Below are 18,596 nucleotides of genomic sequence, written 5' to 3'. Positions count from 1 at the left end.
TCTGTCTTTAGGAGCCAGTGGCCCACTCTATCTGCATTTTCGACAAATAATACCAAATTTCCACACTGGAGTTGCCTCTGCTTCCTTGCTAACAGTAGTAGAGCTTGTTACAAACAGAGAGAGAGGCCAGCTGAAGCTTACTGCTGGTCCCCTTCCCTCTTTCTCCTTTTTTCCTTTCCTCAAGCTCGTGCACTTGTTTCTTTGTCTCCTGTCTCTTGCAAAGGAGGGGTGAGGGGAGGTTCAGAGATAAGCTGGTGCCTGCCCACTCCAGAGCCGTAGTTCATGGAATGCTTGTTTTTGTGTGGCGTGCAAAGGCACCTAGAAAGTGGGTAGATTGGCCTGTGTGTTTCTCCATGGTTAAACAGACTGATTGATTTGGAGTTTAAACAGAATCTGTATCTTCAGTGAGCAGGAACACTGGCCCACACCATCGTATATTTTGCTTGCACCACTAGGTTTAGCATCAGGAATGCTTCAGGCCCTGAACCTGGGAGAAAATGACAGTTTATTTTGGACTGAATGGCTTGTGGGCCTTGTCAGCCTGGGTGAAAGGTACAGCTCTTTTAGTGTCTGTTTGAGAGGCTTCTGGCTCATACTATACCTGGTACGGCATTTTCCTTCATGCAAACATCTACCTGGACTATCAGTGCTCACAAAGGAGAATTTCTCAGATAGCAAGTGGATTCTCCAGGATCACACTCCATTGCAGCTCTGCATGTAACTTGTGTAAGGGCATTTTATTATTTTTTTGATTTTTTTAATGCTCCTTTCTAGAATTTTCATCTTGAAAGCTGGACACTGTGAGCCACTACTCAGTATCGGCATCTCTGTTTTCTGAAGGAAACTTCACTACACCAGCTTTTAAAAGTTTTTGCTCTCTGTATATCTTGATTCCTAGCTTGCTAAATATGTTTTCTTCTTAGTGTTAGTTTTCCACTGGGAAAACTAGCTGGAGCCTGGAGATGTCTTCTCTTAGTGGTTACACTTAGCAATTCTAGTGAGGATATGAGCTTGCAAAAGGGAAATGTAAACAAAATCTCCCCTGGGTAGACATGGACCTTCTTCATCTGGCGAGATAAGAACCAATGCTGTTTTGTTTTAACAATTCTATTTTTATATTTAAGTACTGTCCTGGAATTAAATTAACAGAGGAGAGCTTGTAAAAGTGACATTTGACTTTAGACCACTGTTTGTTTGGCTTAGTTAATTTAATTTACAGATGTCATAATATAGAGCTACTTATAGAGCTGCTATTCAGGCTTGATTATTTTCAGTTTGTGGTTGAAGGTCTGCTGTGCACTGTTAGGGGAGTTTCTTTGTTTATAAAGAAATGTTTATTTCTTCTAGAGTGTTTTTAAGTAACTTTGTAAGTGAGGTGGTATGAAATGACACCTTGCTAAGCAGCAGTAACTTGTGGGAGGGGTTGCAAAGGACCGATTTTGAAATTGCTTTCCATTAGCCATATCACATTACTTTTCACACATTAAGCCTATGATTATTTTTTTTTAAATGCATCACTTTAGAGAGGTGCCATGGGGTACAAAGAAGTTTTTGTCTCCAGATCTGTTAAACTGGATTTCCAGCCACCAGGTCTCTACTGGGGGTGTTGTCCAATCAATGCGATGCACTGTGACACTCTAACAGTGTCCTGCAGCAGGACAAAATCACTAACAGCCTCTTTTTTCTTCTCTCTTTACAGTAAAAAAAGCTAAACTCCATGGACCACCAGGTAAGCCATGCTCTACTGCTAAGTTGCAGCAATAGGGACACCTCTCTCACTGCTGTTCATTCTGCTCCCTCAAGTTTCATCCACCCCCTCTCGGCTCCTCCATGTTCTCCTTAGGAGTGACATGATCTGCCTTGAGCATCTGGGCAGCTTGAGGCTGTGATGTGGTGTCATAGTGCTGAAAACCTCTGTCTGCTCACTGACGTGAACAGGTGATGAATAAGGAAATGTGTTCCTTTATTGTCACCCTTTCCTACCCACCCTGCCCTTTTGCTCATCCTTCCTCTGTCCCTGTTCAAAACAGGATCTGAAAATGTCCACTGAACAGGACTGGTGTGTACCTGTGTGGATTCAGTGCCTTCTTGATCCTGATCGGGATTGCTGGATGGAATTGCAGAAGTGACTCATTCCCTTATGTGACAGTCCATAATGGCTATGCTTGAAATTAAAACCCCATCCACTACATTTTGTATCTGCATAATAAAGTAAAACCAAACAGCTAGTGACACCCAGAATTTACAGTTTAGGCAGCTTTTTTCCCCTGTGGTTCGGTAGGTGGCAAGCAATCCCTTAACAGGCAAATAGGTTTATTGAATGAAATCTGATGTACAGTTTAGAAAAGAAGAAGTTTGCTTCTGGAATAACACCTGTGCAGGTGCTTAGATACCAAGCAATTGCACAGCTATATTCATGACTTATTTGTTCAGCTTTATTCTCTGGATACAGCTGTCCTCAGGTTAGAGCAGAAAATTTTCCGGGAGTCATTGTCCATACTCCACATCAGGTCAAGATCTGTGTGTGCACCAGCCTTGAATTTCCAGGGAAGGAAAGCTGATTGCCCAGACTGGAAGGAAGACAGCGTGTACTTTATCCTTTCTCTATTTAAGAAGCCTTCTCACAGATGCAAAATATTTGTCCTGTAGTCTAGGTTTAACTCAGCAAAGCATGTGGTTTTACTGACAAGGCCAGTGTCCCAGGAGGATGCAAGTGATGTAGACAGATATGAAGACTCTGACTTTCAGTGATTCCTACTTCTTCCTGGAATGTGGATCCCTTCTGGATCATGTATTTCCCTTTCTTCTCGTTCTGTTAGGATATTGGAAGCTAGATGCTGAAACATCATAGGTCATCAGATTTGTCAGGCACGAATTTCCTGCTTGTAAAGCTATGTTGGCTCTTCCCAATCACCTCTTTGTTTTCCATGTGTGGTTTGACAGTCTTAAAATGGACTGTGATCTGACTTGCACTGGGAATAGATGTAGCAGAACACTGAAGTGTTAAAATATGTACACTGCTTCCTGGCTACTTAGCGTGTCTTGTTCCAGGCTCTTTGAAACTGATAGATAGGTCTGAGGTAATAACTTCCCTTAAAAACAAGTTTTATCATTCTCAGATGCTGATATTCAAACTTTGAATGTGTCTATGCTTGGCTGCTTTTGGTTTTATTAGCACGGAAAGAGCAAGAACGAGGAAAAAGTTCTTTCAGGATTTTTCTTTGTGGACTCCTGGGTGGAAAACCAGGTTGGAACTAGGAGAGCACTTGGGTCAAAAGGGAAGAAATGATATGTTCAACTCAACTGCTTGCTTGCATGTCTTGCAAGTTTGTTTTTGCTCTCCTTGGTCTGCATGATGGTCCCCGTTCCTTCAGACTGTCTCTTCTTCCTCTTGTCTGCATTTCAGTAGCAGCATCTTACTAAGTGTCTGTGTTCTCTAGGATTTTACATGCTTTCTTTGTCCCTGTCTTACTGCAGGTGATTAGTTGCCTTATCTTGTTTGTTTGTGCTTGAATTTCTAAAAAATGCTGTGATTCAAAATTTGATGGCAGGTAAAAAACATCATGACCATTTGGCTGCTTAGACCCTGTGACGTCTTTCCAGATGGGCTTTTCACTTGGGGCCTCTCTGGATGCACTGTGTGAGCTGAAAACCTTGAAGTGTTGTGCGTATGTGATGAAGGGGTCTGCTGATGGAGATAACTTGTTGTGTCTCATTCCCCAGATAAATTCAATACGTATGTGACACTGAAGGTGCAAAATGTGAAGAGCACGACGGTGGCCGTGCGCGGTGACCAACCCTGCTGGGAACAGGACTTTATGTTGTAAGTATGGGGGTGCACAGCTTGAGGTGCTTGTGGTCGAGTCCTTCCACAGCCCCTACACTCACACAGAGCTGCTGTTGTGTGCATGGGTTGGAGTATTTGGGTGGGTAAAATGCACAAGCCTGGAGATCGTCTCTGCCGGTGCCACAGACTGGCACTTGCCAGTCAGGTCTGTAGGGAGGAGGTAAGTTTGAGTTTGAACTGGGAAGTCGGTCTGTGGGTTGGTCTGGATGGATGTCCTTGGCCAGGTACCTGCACAGCTGTGGCTATGAGCAAGAGACACACACACCTACAACATAGTTTAGAGAAGGGCTGAAGACCCATAGCTGAGCTTAAATGGAGCTCCTGGACCCTGGACCAGGGTGTGGGTGGAGGCTGCTGGAGGGGCTGGTCAGGGCAATTAAGGGCTGTTGTTAATGCACTCAGGACCTCCACATGGTGATCCTGGTTACCTTAGTGTGGGAGCTGCTTGTGTGTTGATGTGTTCTGCTATTGGCCCAGTGCCCATGAATGTGTTTTCCATCTCCTCTGGTTCAGCTTAAGGGGCTGCCAGTCCCTGCCGTGAGCAGCAGAACCAGTTCATTCCAGCTTTTCCCGGGCTTCTGGTGCACTCGGTACTTCTGATTTGCTCTGATCCTGACATGTAGCCAAAGATTTCCCAGTATCTTTCACAATGGTGGTTTTCTTTTTTTCTAGTGGATGAATGACTTATTGATTATATTGCATCTGCTTCCGTTTCTATAGCTTTGTAAGACAAAGCAAACTAAATGGGGAGGAATGATGTTGTATTCATCTTGTGGAGTCAAAGCTAGTGCTGCTGTTTTTGAGCATGTTTGTGGTGTTTACATAGTATCTGTAGTAAGACACCCACATGGGATTTTGTGAGCATGTTTCCCAATCCAGAAGCAGTTGGTTCTCCTCAGCTGAAAGCGGGAAGTTGTTGCCTCTGGTTAAGGAGTTCACCTGGGTTAGCACAGTGTTGGCATCATAGCTGTGCTCCTACATCCCTTTTTTGGTACCAGTCTGCTTTTGGAGCAGTATGAGAGGGGTGTGCTCCTGCAGAGAGTCTGTCCTTTGGCATCTGGTGAAATACATCTGCTCAGCTCTGCAGTTCCTGGTTGGACAGAGGCTGTGACTGTCACTGATGTAAACCATGCAGGACTGGGTAAAGCTGGGACAGGGGGCAGTAACTGTCTGTCAAATCACACACCTATACCCAAACTACTAACTCATTCTGCCTGTGATTTGTGCTCATCCTGTGGACAGGAACTGGCTCTGAACATGGCCAGCTGCAGAGGAGACTATTCAGAGGTGGTTTAAGAAAGGCACTTGAGCATGTTGGATGAAGGCTCTCAGGGTTGCTCCTCCTCCCTTCCCTGAAGGAGCTCCTGGAACTGCACTCCAGTATCAGCTGGGAGCTGAGCTATCCTGCTGTAAGGTCATTGTAATGCTCCATAATTAGTTGCTAGGGAATATGAAAGCAGAATATTAGCTGAACTACCTCGCCATTATCACCCCTGCTTTAGCCAGGCAACTGCACAGTAGTTCTGCTGTTTCTTTATGACAGAAATGTTACATGTGGCAACAAACGTGTTTTGCATGATCCTGTGTACATTAAGTTGTCCCAGGAGGAATAACACTGGTATTCCAATACTACTGTTCTCTAGTTTGCTCTTTTTCTTTCTGGAGTTGGAAAAGGATTTTTAATACAGTTGTTTTTCCCTGAGGGAAGGATGCTTTTACTGTCTGTATTTGTGTTTACCTTCTTTGTGAGGCATACTAGAAGAACAGACTACAAGCAAGAAAATGCTTTTTGTCTGTGTCTGTTGTTTTTGCTTCCAAACTTCTTGTGAGATGTAGCACTTCAGAACTGGGGGCTCTGGGCTTGTTTGAAATTTGGATATTTACCAAACCAGGAAAACATTTTAATTTATTCTTTGGGGAAATCTTCTAATTTTAAAGCAGCTTTTTAAAAAGAACTGCATATTTGCAGCAAGGACCTCTTGAATGAAACTGCAAACTGATGTTTAGAACATGATGATTAATTTGGTGTTAAAGAAAGGTATTTTATTTAAATTCTACGTGTGTGTGGAAAGGGAGGGACACCAAATACCAGTCTCAGCTCTTTTGTTCTCTGAAGCTGTTCTGCATCTAACCAGAAGGTGGAGAAAGGGAGACACAAAGGCAATCAAAGCCACTGTACAGAAAATATCTGTATTATTCTTATCTGGTGACCTATCCTGTGGAGTTCTGTTCAGAAGCCCATTGGGTGTCTCATGATCAATGTCTTGCTCTGTCAATGTATGTTGAAGCAAAGAACATGGTTTTACACTGTGATTGAAAACAGAGTATTTCTTCCTTCCCTTCCCTTTCTGGCCTCACACTGGTCCAGCCTGCAGACAGCCAGTCATCAGCAGCCTGGAGTCAGATAAATATCATCTTCCAAGAGGCAAGCAGTGGGAGGGGCAGAGCAGTACTGGTACAGTTGTTGGTTTGGTTGTATTTGTGAAAGCCTGTCTAAACAGAGGATGCTGGAATTACAAGATGCTAGCAATAAAGTCATAATAAGCCTATGTAATAGCTTGATTTTGAACTAGTGTAGCCTGAGCCACCCAAGTACTGGACACTGCTGACCTCAATTCCTGTGTCTCAAACACGAACAGAAGCACTTGGATTTAAAATAGTTATTAATGTGCTTTGCTGTAGCTGTAGGGTTTGTCTTGAACCTTGTAGATACTGCGTTCCCTTTTCAAGTTGTAAGAAGGGGACAAAGCTGAAATAGATGCTGGGATTTGCAGCGGTTCTTTCTTTTTTTGGCCATGATGGCAGCCTATAGAAATTAGGGACTAACATGCTTTTAAATTTCCTTGATGGATGTAAAATGGATACACTTGGACCGAAGGACAAAAGGCAGCAGCTTTGGACTGACTGTCCAAAATATCTACTTTTGGGGATTAACATTTGCACTGAAGGGAAGCCCTGAGCTCAAAGAATTAGGAGTGAAAGCCTTTCTTCCTGATAAGTGTGAGGCAGTTGTGTATCAACAGACAGCTCAGGATTGTTCTGTACTTCATTGTTTTTACCAGCTGTGTATGTGTCAGGCTGTTCTGAAGTAGACAGGTTTTAAACTAGCATGGAAGAGAGAGGTATAAATGCTATGAAACACTGGAAGGAAGCAAATTTGAGATGCATTCTTTCCTTACTGAAAGGGAAGATGTCATGAAAACCTTCAGATAAGTATTTCCAAGAACCTGGCACTCGGTGGCCATGTGGAAGTAGCTAGTGCTGGAGCAGAAGTGGTGCAACACAGCCCTGAGCAGTAGGTAGTGCTGCTGGTGCAGCTGTGATTTTGGGACTGTTACTTTGGACATGGGGTAGCTCCACTTACAGGTAAGTATTGGCATGTTTGCACCTGCCAGAGCACACTTGTGTTTCTGTGCTGCCAAGGGAGACACCCACTTTGTTAGAAATGTTGTGCCTGATGACAAAGAACAATTCACCCCTCGGTTTTGGCCCAAGATACACTTCCTCCTCCTGTGTACATAGCTGCAGAGATGAGTTCCCAGCTGGCAGCTGATGCATGACACAGTCCTGGGTTTTAGTTTGCAATCTTTGTGTAGTTATTAGAAACTAGTGACCTTTGTTAGTATGAGCTGCCTCGACCATAGACTTCCAGAAGCTTTCTGTAGCTTGACACTGCTGTGTGGAAAGAGTTCACTGGTACAATCATGGTGGTAATTGGAACCTGAAACAGAATTGGATGGTATTCTCTTTTTTCTCACCTGTGATGCCTTTTCTTTTCTTGCAGTGAGATCAGCCGACTGGACCTGGGACTAATTGTTGAAGTATGGAACAAAGGACTGATCTGGGATACCCTGGTTGGGACCGTGTGGATTGCTCTGAAGGCCATTCACCAATCTGATGAGGTTAAGCTCACACAGAACCTTTATTTTCTCCAGTGTTAATAGATAATGTGTTACAAATCTGGCCTGGTGCAGCCCAGGGTGAGCTCCTCAGCAAAACTTCCACTTGAAAAGTCAGGAAGGCTGGGTGACCAGACAGGGCTCTCTCATTTTATTGGTTTTGGTTTTGAAGTGAGACCAAAATTACACAGGGGTTTTTGGTCTCATTTTAGTCATGTGGACTCAAAAATCAGGGCTTAATTTGCTAAGGAACATGTAAGTGACAAGTGTCTGAAGTCTTAAGGACTGACTGCTTCGTCTGATGCTCAAATTTCTTTGACTTATTGCTAAAGACTGTCTTAGTCCAGCTGACAAAGTATGCCCAGAGCATGTCTGCATCATCTTCTTAGGGCTTCTGATTGCAGTGTTAGAGGGTGTCTACTGATGCTGATATATATGGAAGAAAGTAGGAAGTGGGAATGTGCCAATGTCTGTAACTGCCCTAACTACTGAATTTGGCAGTCGTTGCAGCTAAGCAAGACATATTTGGTTTTTTAACTCAAATATCAGTGTATTTAATTAGAAGATTATTGAATTTGAGCAGGGAGAGAGAGAGTATATTTTCCATACAGGGAAAAGAGTGGGGATGCTCAGCAGTGTGGCTTAAGGTCTGTGGCTGTCCAAGCATTCCTTGGTCCTGTCTTTGAGGTCTTACCTTTGCAATTCCACTAAGAAGGCAGCAGTTAAGCTAGGAGATGTTTGCTACTTGTCCTGGTAAAGGCCTCTGAGACTTCGAAGAAATCCAGTTTGGAAGAAAAAGCCAGCACATGCTGACTGGATATAATTTGATGTTAAACAAAGTACTAGGCCTTGATAATGCTGTAAAGCTCTTCCTGGAGTCTTTTAACTTATACACTCTTTAAGTGTTTAAGAGTTGCTACATAAAGTTCTTCAGACTTGAAAGTTCATTCACATGTGGCTTGTGATCCACAGGAAGGTCCTGGGGAATGGTCTACGTTGGAGGCAGAAGTTGTAATGAAACATGATGAAATCTGTGGAACCAAAAACCCAACTCCTCATAAAATTTTGCTGGACACAAGATTTGAATTACCTTTTGGTGAGTGCTTTTCCATAACTTACCCAAGAGTGCTGACAGTGGAGAGAAAGTGGTGGCAGATTGAGTTTTATAATCAAGTTGTGCTCATTCTCAGTTCAGTCAGTATAGTTCAGTGGAGATAAATTTCTGGTATTCATTTTCTGTTTGGCTTCTTTTTACAAGATCCAAATAAATGTGGAGTATCTGAAAGTCCCTGGGTGCTGGAATGTTTAGAAGAGTAGTAGATTTTTCATCTTAATAGTATTTCAGGATTGTGTAGTCACAGATTTTGTTCCTGAGCAGGAAGCATTTGTTTTTTTGTACCTAGATAAATTTGGCATTGCTAGGGCTGTTCTGTGGTAGGTGCACATAAGCCATCTTAGAAGTGTGCAGTTCAGTTAGTGAAACATTAATGCTTAATGCTCCTGAACATTATCATTAGCAGAGTATACAAATAACTTGATGCTGTAAAAAGTGCCTTTCTGGCAATTACTTGTGGTTGTAAAATACAGAATATGGAAAAGTAGCTAATTGGAACAAACAGATCTCAAGTCAAGTTGTGTATAATTTTAAAATTTTATTTTACTTAAAAACAAGCAAACAAAATAAACCAAATAAACCCCAAAAGTAAGGCCTTAGCCAAAATGCATCCTAGGCTTATGAAGCTTCTCTTTCCAGCTCTTAGCTAATAAGAGCAGAGATGATGTTTTTAGGGCTTGTGCTATGGTTTTTTTCATGCACTGGGTATTGAAGTGTTTCAAAGGCTCCTTTCTCCCTCTCTGCCTGTTGCTTCTTTTTAGCTGCCAAGCCCCCTACCAGTGTGGGGAATTTGTATCCTGCTCTAAGCAGGGCTGGAACATTTGTGCACCCGCTGGCATTTGGCCAGCACCTGTCAGGGGTGGCCATCTGTGGGAAGGACTGAGGACATCTTTGAGTCTCATAGCCCCCTTGCTGGTGCAGGGGAGGATGCAGGCCTTGGCCCTGCAGCACAGCAGTCAGTGCAAATCGTATCTAGTGCTCTGAGTGTACTGTTCTGAGTGCACAGTCCCCTGGATGGTTGTACTTCAGTGTTCTAGTGGCACTACTCTTTAACTACAGTCCAGTGTGTAAAGGGGGAAAAGGTATTTGACAGCTTTCACCCTGTCAGTGGGAAGTTTATTACTGAAATTGCTTGTTATGTAAGAGGAGGAACAACACACTTCGTTTCACCTCACATGGAAATCTTGGTTCTTTGGGGCAAGTGTTGAGGCTTCTGGGAGGGGCAGAACACAGCACACACAGCTGTAGGCAAGGCTTGTAGCCACTACCTTCTCATCTAAGTTCATTGTGACACAGTTGCTTGTAATCTGTCACTGCTTTAAAAGAAAATGAAGTTCTGGAGTCTCCCTTTATATTCAGAGAGGGTCAAAAAGTGAATTTACTTTCTTCTGCAATTCATATTTTGAACAGCATTACATTTTGAGATTTTTTTTTCAAGCATAAGAAAACAGACTCCCTGTAAATCATTATGTATTAGAGCATCTGCATTTAAAAAATAAAACTATCTCAGGTAATAATTTATTTTCTCCCTACTACTATACTCACGAGAGGTTTTATTTGGTTTTTTTCGGGTTTTTTTTACTACTAGTTTAAATTTTTACATTTGGAGAAGTAGGATTTCATGCAGAGCGGACAATAAATAACAAGATTTTGTGATTCTTCTGTTTTTAACACAATTGATAATTTAAAGTACATCTGTTACTTATTTCTTTGCTGACTAGGCCAAATACTGAAGCAACAGGAAGTCCACACTGCTGTGTTGAAGGAGTTTTATTGTAGAGTGTGAAAAGTTGTCTGCCTTTCCAGTGTTTCATAATGTCCAGGAAAAAAATGGGTGCATGAGTTAGGTCTTTCAAGGCTTCTGCTGCTCTTCCCTTGAAGAGTGCTACAGTTTTTGCTTCTGTCTCCATTTTCAGTGTGTCCTGCCATGGCAAGGTCAGAGGCAGGTTGAAAAGCAGTAGGCACTAAGGGGTGTGATATTTCTCTGGAAGGGAGCGTCACCTTCTCCAGCAGTGCTTCCCTTCACACCGTGACTGAGTGTCTTGTGCTGTCACCTCTACGATAGAGAAGGACCCTGCAGCATGGGTTAGGCTCTGTCTCCTTGCCCCAAGTACTGTGAGCCTCAGAGAGATGCATGGAGGCAGCTCAGCTCACAGCAGTGCCTCTGCATCTCTCCCAGTGGATTTGCTGGTTGGCTTCCCTTTAGCTGGATGGCAGCAATGTGGACTCCCAGTGCCCTACATGTTAAGACTCTTCAAAATGAGCTGGGAACTGCCCCTTTAAACCTACACAGGGAGCTAAGTGGATCACTGATCCGCCTGTGGAAGTTCTTAAGTCATCAGCAGTGCACTAGAGGCAATATTTTAATAACAGCAGGTTTGAAGTGACACTTAGGAACGTTGTGTATCATGTTTTGTTTCCCAGGTGAGGATCTCTTGGCTACTGTAGATACATGAGAAGCAGAGCGATATGTGTGCACATGTACAGCTTGTGCTGCTTTTCAAGTCGAGTAAAACACTGCTGTCTGGGATAGCAGCTTTAAAAAACTGTGTGTTCTGTTTGGCTGTGCTTCTGTGCTTTTTCTGTCACTTCTGGCTGCTCTCTTTCATTTAGATGTATACAGATCCAGTACTGCTGGTTATTGTGTGTATTTAAAATGTTTCATTTTATTTAAGTGGAGCTTGAGAAGCTTTTTAGGGTTTATAAAAGAGAGTAAGTGAACTTGAAAAACTGAAAAGCTGAAATCTGTGACGTAAAACATGATTGTGTGTGCAGTGAGGTTTAGAAACTGGTTTGTTGTTCTGCATCCACATGATATATTTAAGAGTCTACCTTCTTGGTATCTCTTCTCCTGGTACTCTGGAGACTGGCAACAGCTAAAGCTGAAATAAATGAACATGCTGATGCTGGTAATGGTAATATATGATGAAGGCAACTTAGAGGGGTTTTTTTTTGGTTGTTTTTTTTTTTTGGGAGGGGGTGTTTCATGTGAAGTTGTTTTTAAGTATTTACCAGGCTTAGGGTTGGGAAGCAATCATCTCCTGACAAAGGCTGATGAGAGTTTAGTCGCTGCTTCTGGTGATTTTAGATAAGCTTTTTTGAGGTCATACAGGAGCTAAACTTCGTTAATGCCCAGATTTCTAACAGGAAAAAGAACTACTGTGGTGGCCTTGACATATCGCCCATGTGTCCCATTGCACATTCCAGATGCAGCTCTTGCCTTGTGGTCAGTAGTGTCATTAGTGTGACATCAGCACAGGGTGTACAGGAGAGAGCAGACCTGTGGACCCTTTTGTGTGATGGACTGTGCTGCTGGGGGCCAGATTGTCCTCTAATGATCTCTGCCAGTCCCAGGTGCTTGAATGTTCAGCCTCACAGAAACAGGATGACTGAAAATCCTCTTCTGTAAAAGTGCAGCGAAGAGTGAGCATGGGAAATGTGAAGTGTTAGTTAGAGTTGATATTAACCCATAGGGTGCAAAGCATTTTTATATTTGGTAGTCTATTAAAAATGGCAGTAAACTGCCTTCTTCATGGGATTGTGAGCAAAGACAGGCTGGAGCAGGTTTCTCCACTGATCATATCTGTTTCTTCTCAGGAACAAGACAGACATATCAAGGAAGAGAGAAAGCCTTCTGTGGTTGGTTTAGAAAATTTACTGGTAAAGAGAAGACAGTCTTGCTATTATTGTTTTGATGCAGTGAGTGTGTGCTGGCACAGACTTTTCAGGATGCTGCTTTTCAAGTGTAAAATTGTTCTGTTTAGAAGCAATTTTACTCTGCCCCCCTTTTTTAGAAATGCAATGACTATGTGTAAATCACTCACAGGATGCAGCACTCAAAAATGCTTTTGGCTCCCGAACTATAGCAGTTTGGTTCTGTGCCAGGCAGTTTCTAGTTCATAATTGGAGTGAAGATGCTTTTAGTGTTCTCATTACTCCCAGGCTGGGAGCATGCTGATCTGCATCCAGCCATCAGGTGGAGTAAATGTGCTTTGTTGTTTTATTGTCTTAGGAACTGAACAGAAAGAAACACTCAGCTTGACAAACTCATTTCAGTGAGAACCTGCGAAGATTCCCATACGTTGGAAAAGGGGAGAAATTGGGGTTGGGAAGAGGCGAAGCCAGGTGAAGTCTTGTAGGAAAGTGGGGAGAGAGAGGGTGTCACCTTCAGCACTTGTTCTTATGCTGAGCTGGGGTATGCCCCAGCCCAGGACTTGCTACCTGGGAAAAACCCAGGAGGCACAAGGATTAGTGATGTGCAAGGATTAGAGCAAGGACCACTAAACCTGAGGAGTAGAAAAGCTTTAGCGCTGAAATGCCTGGTTATTGCCAAGCTGGCGATCTCTAGGCAGCAATACTGTCATGTTTAGGACCTCAAGGGGTATAACTGAGTGGAGTGGTCTGTATAGATGCACCAAATTCTCCTCTATTTCCTTTCTCTAATAAGTCTGATAAGTGACTGTACTGCTGTGTCCCCATTTCTGTGTCTGTCTGTATCCAGGTGTCAGGGCCCTGGGTACACTGATACGTCCTATTTGCTCTGAGCAGCCTCACCTGGGACCTCCACCCAACACCTCTGCTCGTGTGCCCAGGAATCCCACTTCAGCTCAGCTCTGAGCCTTCAGCTCTGAGCCTTCAGTTCTGAGTGATGTTGTGGGAGTTGCTGATCCCTCTCCCCAGTCAGTGCCGTGTCTCTGCCTGCTTAGGGACCCCATAGATTCAGGCCCTTGTCTGGACTCGACCTCAGGCCTACCTTGTCGTCATCATGGACCTGGCTGCCAGTCTGGGCTCCTGGTTGAACCTTGCCATGATCTCTGGGCCTGCTTTGCTCACCTTGCTCAGGTGCTGTAAGAATGAGACCCTAACAGGCAAGTCCCCTGCCCTGCCAGCCAGGGGATCCTCCCCTCCCTTGGGGAGCAACCGGACTTCACTGCTCCCTAACACCAGGAGCCCAGAGAAAACAAGGGGTTCAGCTTCTAGCTGAGGATGGCAGTAGGAGTAAGGGCAGTAAAGCTTGCAATATTTCTGTGTCGGCATCAAATTAATAAGCCCCAAAAGCTATTGAACATAGCTGCCCATCTTGTCTCTGCTCTTATTCGTGTGGCCATGAATAAGTTCCACTGACATGTGGCCTTGCTCCTTTTGTTCACGAGGCGTGATGTCAGTGAAGTCCAGAGCTGTCATCAGGTGTCCTTCTTTTTTGGACTAGTTCCACATTTGTATCTTGTAAGCAAAAGTTAATGTAGCATAGTAATTTCCGTTGTAATCAAAGTTGAGCAGTGATGTAGGAGCTGGCCAGTGGATGTGGCCTTGCAAGCAGTCTGTGATCTCTGCGCTAGAGATTTCTATTCTCTGCATTCCAAAGAACGAGCTTCAATGAAACTGCTGGCTGAGGTGAGACACAACAGAATTGTGAAAGTAAAAAACAAACTGCTTCCTCAAAACATCAAGAATTCTATCTCGTTGGGATCTCTTCATCTGGGCAGGTTACTTGACTCAAGGTCATAGGCCCATTGCTTCATGTTTAACGTTTGCTGTGCAGTAATTGTACTGGCATTAGTATTGATGACAAGAGTTTCTCTAAGACCAAGACGATGTCCTTGAAGCAGCTGGTATCTGGAGAGTAGCAGATTTTTATCTCTGACTTGCATAAGAAGCTGTTTCAATGGAAGCAGCAATCCTGCTGTAAAAATCTGATCGCTCTACTAATGAAATGGGCATCTGGGATACAAGATATGCTCTGACCTTTAGTCCTCAATTCATGAGTTTTTCTTCATGTCTTAGAGAAGTGTTGACTTTCAAAGACAATTCCATAGGCTTTGCTGTAAGTTTTTGATTGTTTCAGGTCCTTGTTAGAGTTTGTCTTCCTAAATCTCATCAGGTTGTGTGCTGATAACTGTTCAGTTCATTGATGTCTTCTTTCTAGGTCAATTCTATCCAGATTCTCCCTGAATGCCAGCCCTGATTTCTGCAGAGCTTGTCTAATAAATCTGTGCAGCTGTGATCTAAAGCTCCGATGATCAAAACCATGTATGTTTTCCTACAACTCTTGCAGTTCTGGAAGACTCTCTCGTGTTTCTCTTAGCTTGTTTTCTGTTAGGATTTAACAACAAAGTAATGTACTGTACACCAGGAAGTGCAACTGGCTTTGTGTATTATGGTTGGGGTAAATTACTTTGGTCTCCCTCCAAGCAAGAGAAATAGGTTGTCTTTTTTCCTACTTGATGCAGTTTTTTTTGGAGCCAGGGATTAAGGTTCGATAAAACTGTGTCAAGTGGCAACTATTTTATCCCCTTGTCTGGGTGAGACTAGTTGCATAAAAATACAGTGATGTTTCTCTTACAAAGGTGTAGAATTGAATTTGTAGTCCAAGGAAATACCTACTTCTGAAGCTTGAAATTCCACTAAATCTGGTGTGTTCCTGTTGATAGTGGTTCATGGCCACTATTATTTCCAATGCTCTGGGGTCACTGCCTTCATAAGATTTATTTGTGTGGCTGAGAGAGAACACATGTAGGACAGATAATCCCATCAAAGTACAAGAAGAAAACAATACTTGGTCCTTCCTGAAAGCATCATAGTTCCAATGGAATGCTCACCTGCCAATAAATCCTGTTCTTTTTTCTCTCGAGAGTGAGGGTGGATGTAACTTTTTGAATCACCTTTTCACCAGGAGGCCATCCCAAGCCTGCTTCTCCTGTTCTTGCCAATGTATAGCTGAACACACCATTGTGATGGTGGTCATTGGGTGGAGTTCTTGTCAGGAGAACAAACTTCTTAGACATAAACTTGGCTCCTTTTGAGGCCTCCTGAGAGTGTGAAGGGTTACAGAGGATGGGAAAACCAGCTGAACTGGTATAGCACTATCTTCTTGTTGGCTTGCAGGGCTGGTGTCTAGCTGGAGCACTGCCTCCACTTCCTTCCTCTGTGAGCTTTGAAGTTTCTGCACTGGGGTGGTTTCAGGCCATGAATAGCCAGATTTCAGAAGTTGTTACAGTCAGGGATATTGAGTAGCTAAAAAAAAAAAAACAAAACCAAAAACCAAACCCATAACCTTTTTTTTCCTTTTCCACCTTTTCCTTTACACCACCCCATCCCTAAATAATTTTGCGTCAGGCTTTTCACAGCAGTTCATCTGCATCTCCCAGAGTGTGCTTTGAAAGGTGAAATTTTGAGTGGCAGAAGTCTGTTCCATTAGGACACTATATTACTTCAAAGTGTGAAATAGAGAATAGAAATAGTTACCAAAATAAAGGTGATAATGCTTGCTACTTGCTGCCAGTCATCCAGTTGGTAAATCTAGAAGGTAAAAGTGTTGTTGTGATTCATTTCACAATGAAGTTGCAGTGTGGTGTAAAAGTAGGAATGTGCTTTCAAGTGAATATGACTGCCTATAATGTAACACTATTCTTTACCTCAAAAGATTTTGCTTATTGCCTGCAAAGGAATAAAAGAGACCATTTAGCTTTTGTGTTTTAATTTGTGCTACACCAGGTATTTAGGTAAGATGTGCTATTCAAAGGGAGCTCGTGTTCTGTTGAGGTTATAAAAGCCTCCAGAAGAGGCTATTTTTATGTGTTATCAGGCATATAGCAAGTGTATTAAAATATCATTGCGAAATGGCTCTTCATGAAACTAATACTTGAATTAAATGTGAACCAGTCTGTCCTTCTCTTTCCTACCTTTGTGCAGTGTACATTTGGTTAATCAGCTTTAAACAAGAAAGCAAAGTAAGCCCTTGAACTGTGTTACTATTTACAATGTTTGTTTCTTAGTCTGAGTGCTAACCTAAGACAGTTTTATTTCTTCAAAATCACATGTGGGTTTTTTGTGGTGTGATCTTGGACTGCTCTCCCTGTTTTAATGCTAATGGTGATAAATACAAACTTGCCTCGTTAATAAGGTGTTGTGACTTACTCTTTTGATATAGATATCCCTGAAGAAGAGGCCAGATACTGGACCAGAAAATTGGAACAAATAAATTCACTGGGAGATGATGAGGTAAATATCTAAATTGAAAGATTAACATAGCCCTGAATGCCATATAACTTGCTTTTATTCTTTGTATTGGATCCCTGTGATTGTTTGCAAAGTAAGATTTAACATAGTAATGCCTGTACCAGAAATGTAGCATTTTAAAAAAAACCATACACACGTGTTGATGTGAACATCACTGAGTAAGAACATGGTGCTTGCTAAAACCCTTTGGTAGGTCTCTTTCCATAGCAAGATAACTTACAAGGTATTCTGCCAATGCGATGACTTCAGGAGATTTTTCTTCTGGGATCCTTCATCTGTTCTTTTCTGCTCCTCGTATGAGTCAGTTGTTTTACTGCGCAGATGAAGGAAAATAAGGTGGATTTTCTTTTTGGCTGAGGACAGACCAGTTTTTCGGTGGATAAAAATGTTTGGGGCAATCTCTCCTGCCTTCCTAGAGGCTTGAGAACCTCTAGGAGTCGATGAAAAAGCTCAGTCTGTGATTTGTCCTGTCAGTGATCCTGCTGTGGTGCCTCCCTGCTCCCATGGCCTGTAGGAGCAGCCCGTGCCAGGTACTTCAGTGAAGCAAAGGTGCCCTCTAGTGCTTCACTGAGCTGGTACTTGCTGACAGATACCCTGAGACTTCCCTTTCCCTACTATGCCATTCTTCTGCATGCTAAGTGCATGCTTTTGTCAAATACCAGTACCAAAATAATCTCTCTGTGTTTGTGACCTAATGGTCTCAAATTTATTGTGGCTGTTCTGTGTCACCAGTGAGAAAATGAGAAAATGTAAGGACACCTTGGCAGTGTCTGACTTAAGGTTCTTGTCCCATGTCTGCCAGCCACCCAGAATGGGGATGAGATCTTCATTGCATGTTCATCTAATTGGCAGTGACTTGTAGCTCAGGAACTTCCAGAGCCAGAGGCAGTATTCTTGTGTTTAACAGCATTCAGTGGATTTTTCTTTGTGGATGGCAGTTGCCATTTCAGTGCACCCAGGTCAGTTATGTTGTAGCAAAGGAATTCAGCACCTTAATTGTGCATTGCCTGAAGAAACACCTTATTTGCTCTGGGCGAATAAACCCAATGTTGTGAAACCAGCTGGTGGCAGGTTTATTTGGACAAATTAAATGACTGATCCTCGTGCATCCACTCTGTGCCACTCACCTGTACAGACCTCACCTTTTGGGCTGCAGAATCCCAGTCTGCACAGTGGTATTCATGGTGCAGGGCAGCTTTGTGCCTTTATCTTCTTTTCTGTACGTTAAGTTCAGCTATCTCTGAGACAATGAATGAACAGACTAAGGTTGCACAGCAGTATTCAATAGGCAGGTTCATTTGGAGTTCATATGGTGTCGTAAAAATGCTTTCTGGCCTCTCTTCCTACAAACAATACTCAGTTTTCATGTTGGGAATGCTGATAGCCGTCAGGCTGATGCCTTAAAAAGAACAAACTGCTGCCATTTTGGGATCTCTGAGGATAATAATTCACAACCCGTTGCTGTCCTGTGCTTCTGAAATTGCTCATCAACAGACTTCCTTTCACCACTTTGTCAACCAGTCAGTGCTGTCAGATCCGGCAGTTCTTGTTTTCGCAATCCTGATTAACTCAGTGGGTTGGCAGTTTGCTGATGACAAGACTAACCACCTCTCAGGATCCCTTGTGCATTTTAAATAGCACAGATTGGAAGATAACCACAGCGGAAGTCTGCGGGTTGTCACCTTCCATGTAAAGAACCGGCCATTAATCCTTACCA

At 43.0% G+C, this 18,596-nt stretch overlaps 1 protein-coding gene across 2 annotated transcripts in view; it reads left to right on the top strand.

The window, feature by feature from the left end:
- The window catches only part of UNC13B (unc-13 homolog B), a 208,235-nt gene that overhangs the window by 25,122 nt on the left and 164,517 nt on the right, over positions 1–18,596 (top strand). For both annotated transcript variants that reach the window (XM_051804592.1, XM_051804591.1), the window contains exons 2-6: positions 1,700–1,729; positions 3,724–3,823; positions 7,632–7,749; positions 8,719–8,842; positions 16,791–16,861. In XM_051804592.1, the coding sequence (XP_051660552.1) occupies positions 1,700–1,729; positions 3,724–3,823; positions 7,632–7,749; positions 8,719–8,842; positions 16,791–16,861 (443 nt within the window). The remainder of the gene's footprint in view (positions 1–1,699; positions 1,730–3,723; positions 3,824–7,631; positions 7,750–8,718; positions 8,843–16,790; positions 16,862–18,596) is intronic.

This window comes from Manacus candei, unplaced genomic scaffold (genome assembly GCF_025592945.1).
Source record: "Manacus candei isolate 608988 ecotype Guabito, Panama unplaced genomic scaffold, ASM2559294v1 h1tg000061l, whole genome shotgun sequence".
Taxonomy (NCBI): domain Eukaryota; kingdom Metazoa; phylum Chordata; class Aves; order Passeriformes; family Pipridae; genus Manacus; species Manacus candei.
This window is presented reverse-complemented; position numbering and strand designations above follow the sequence as displayed.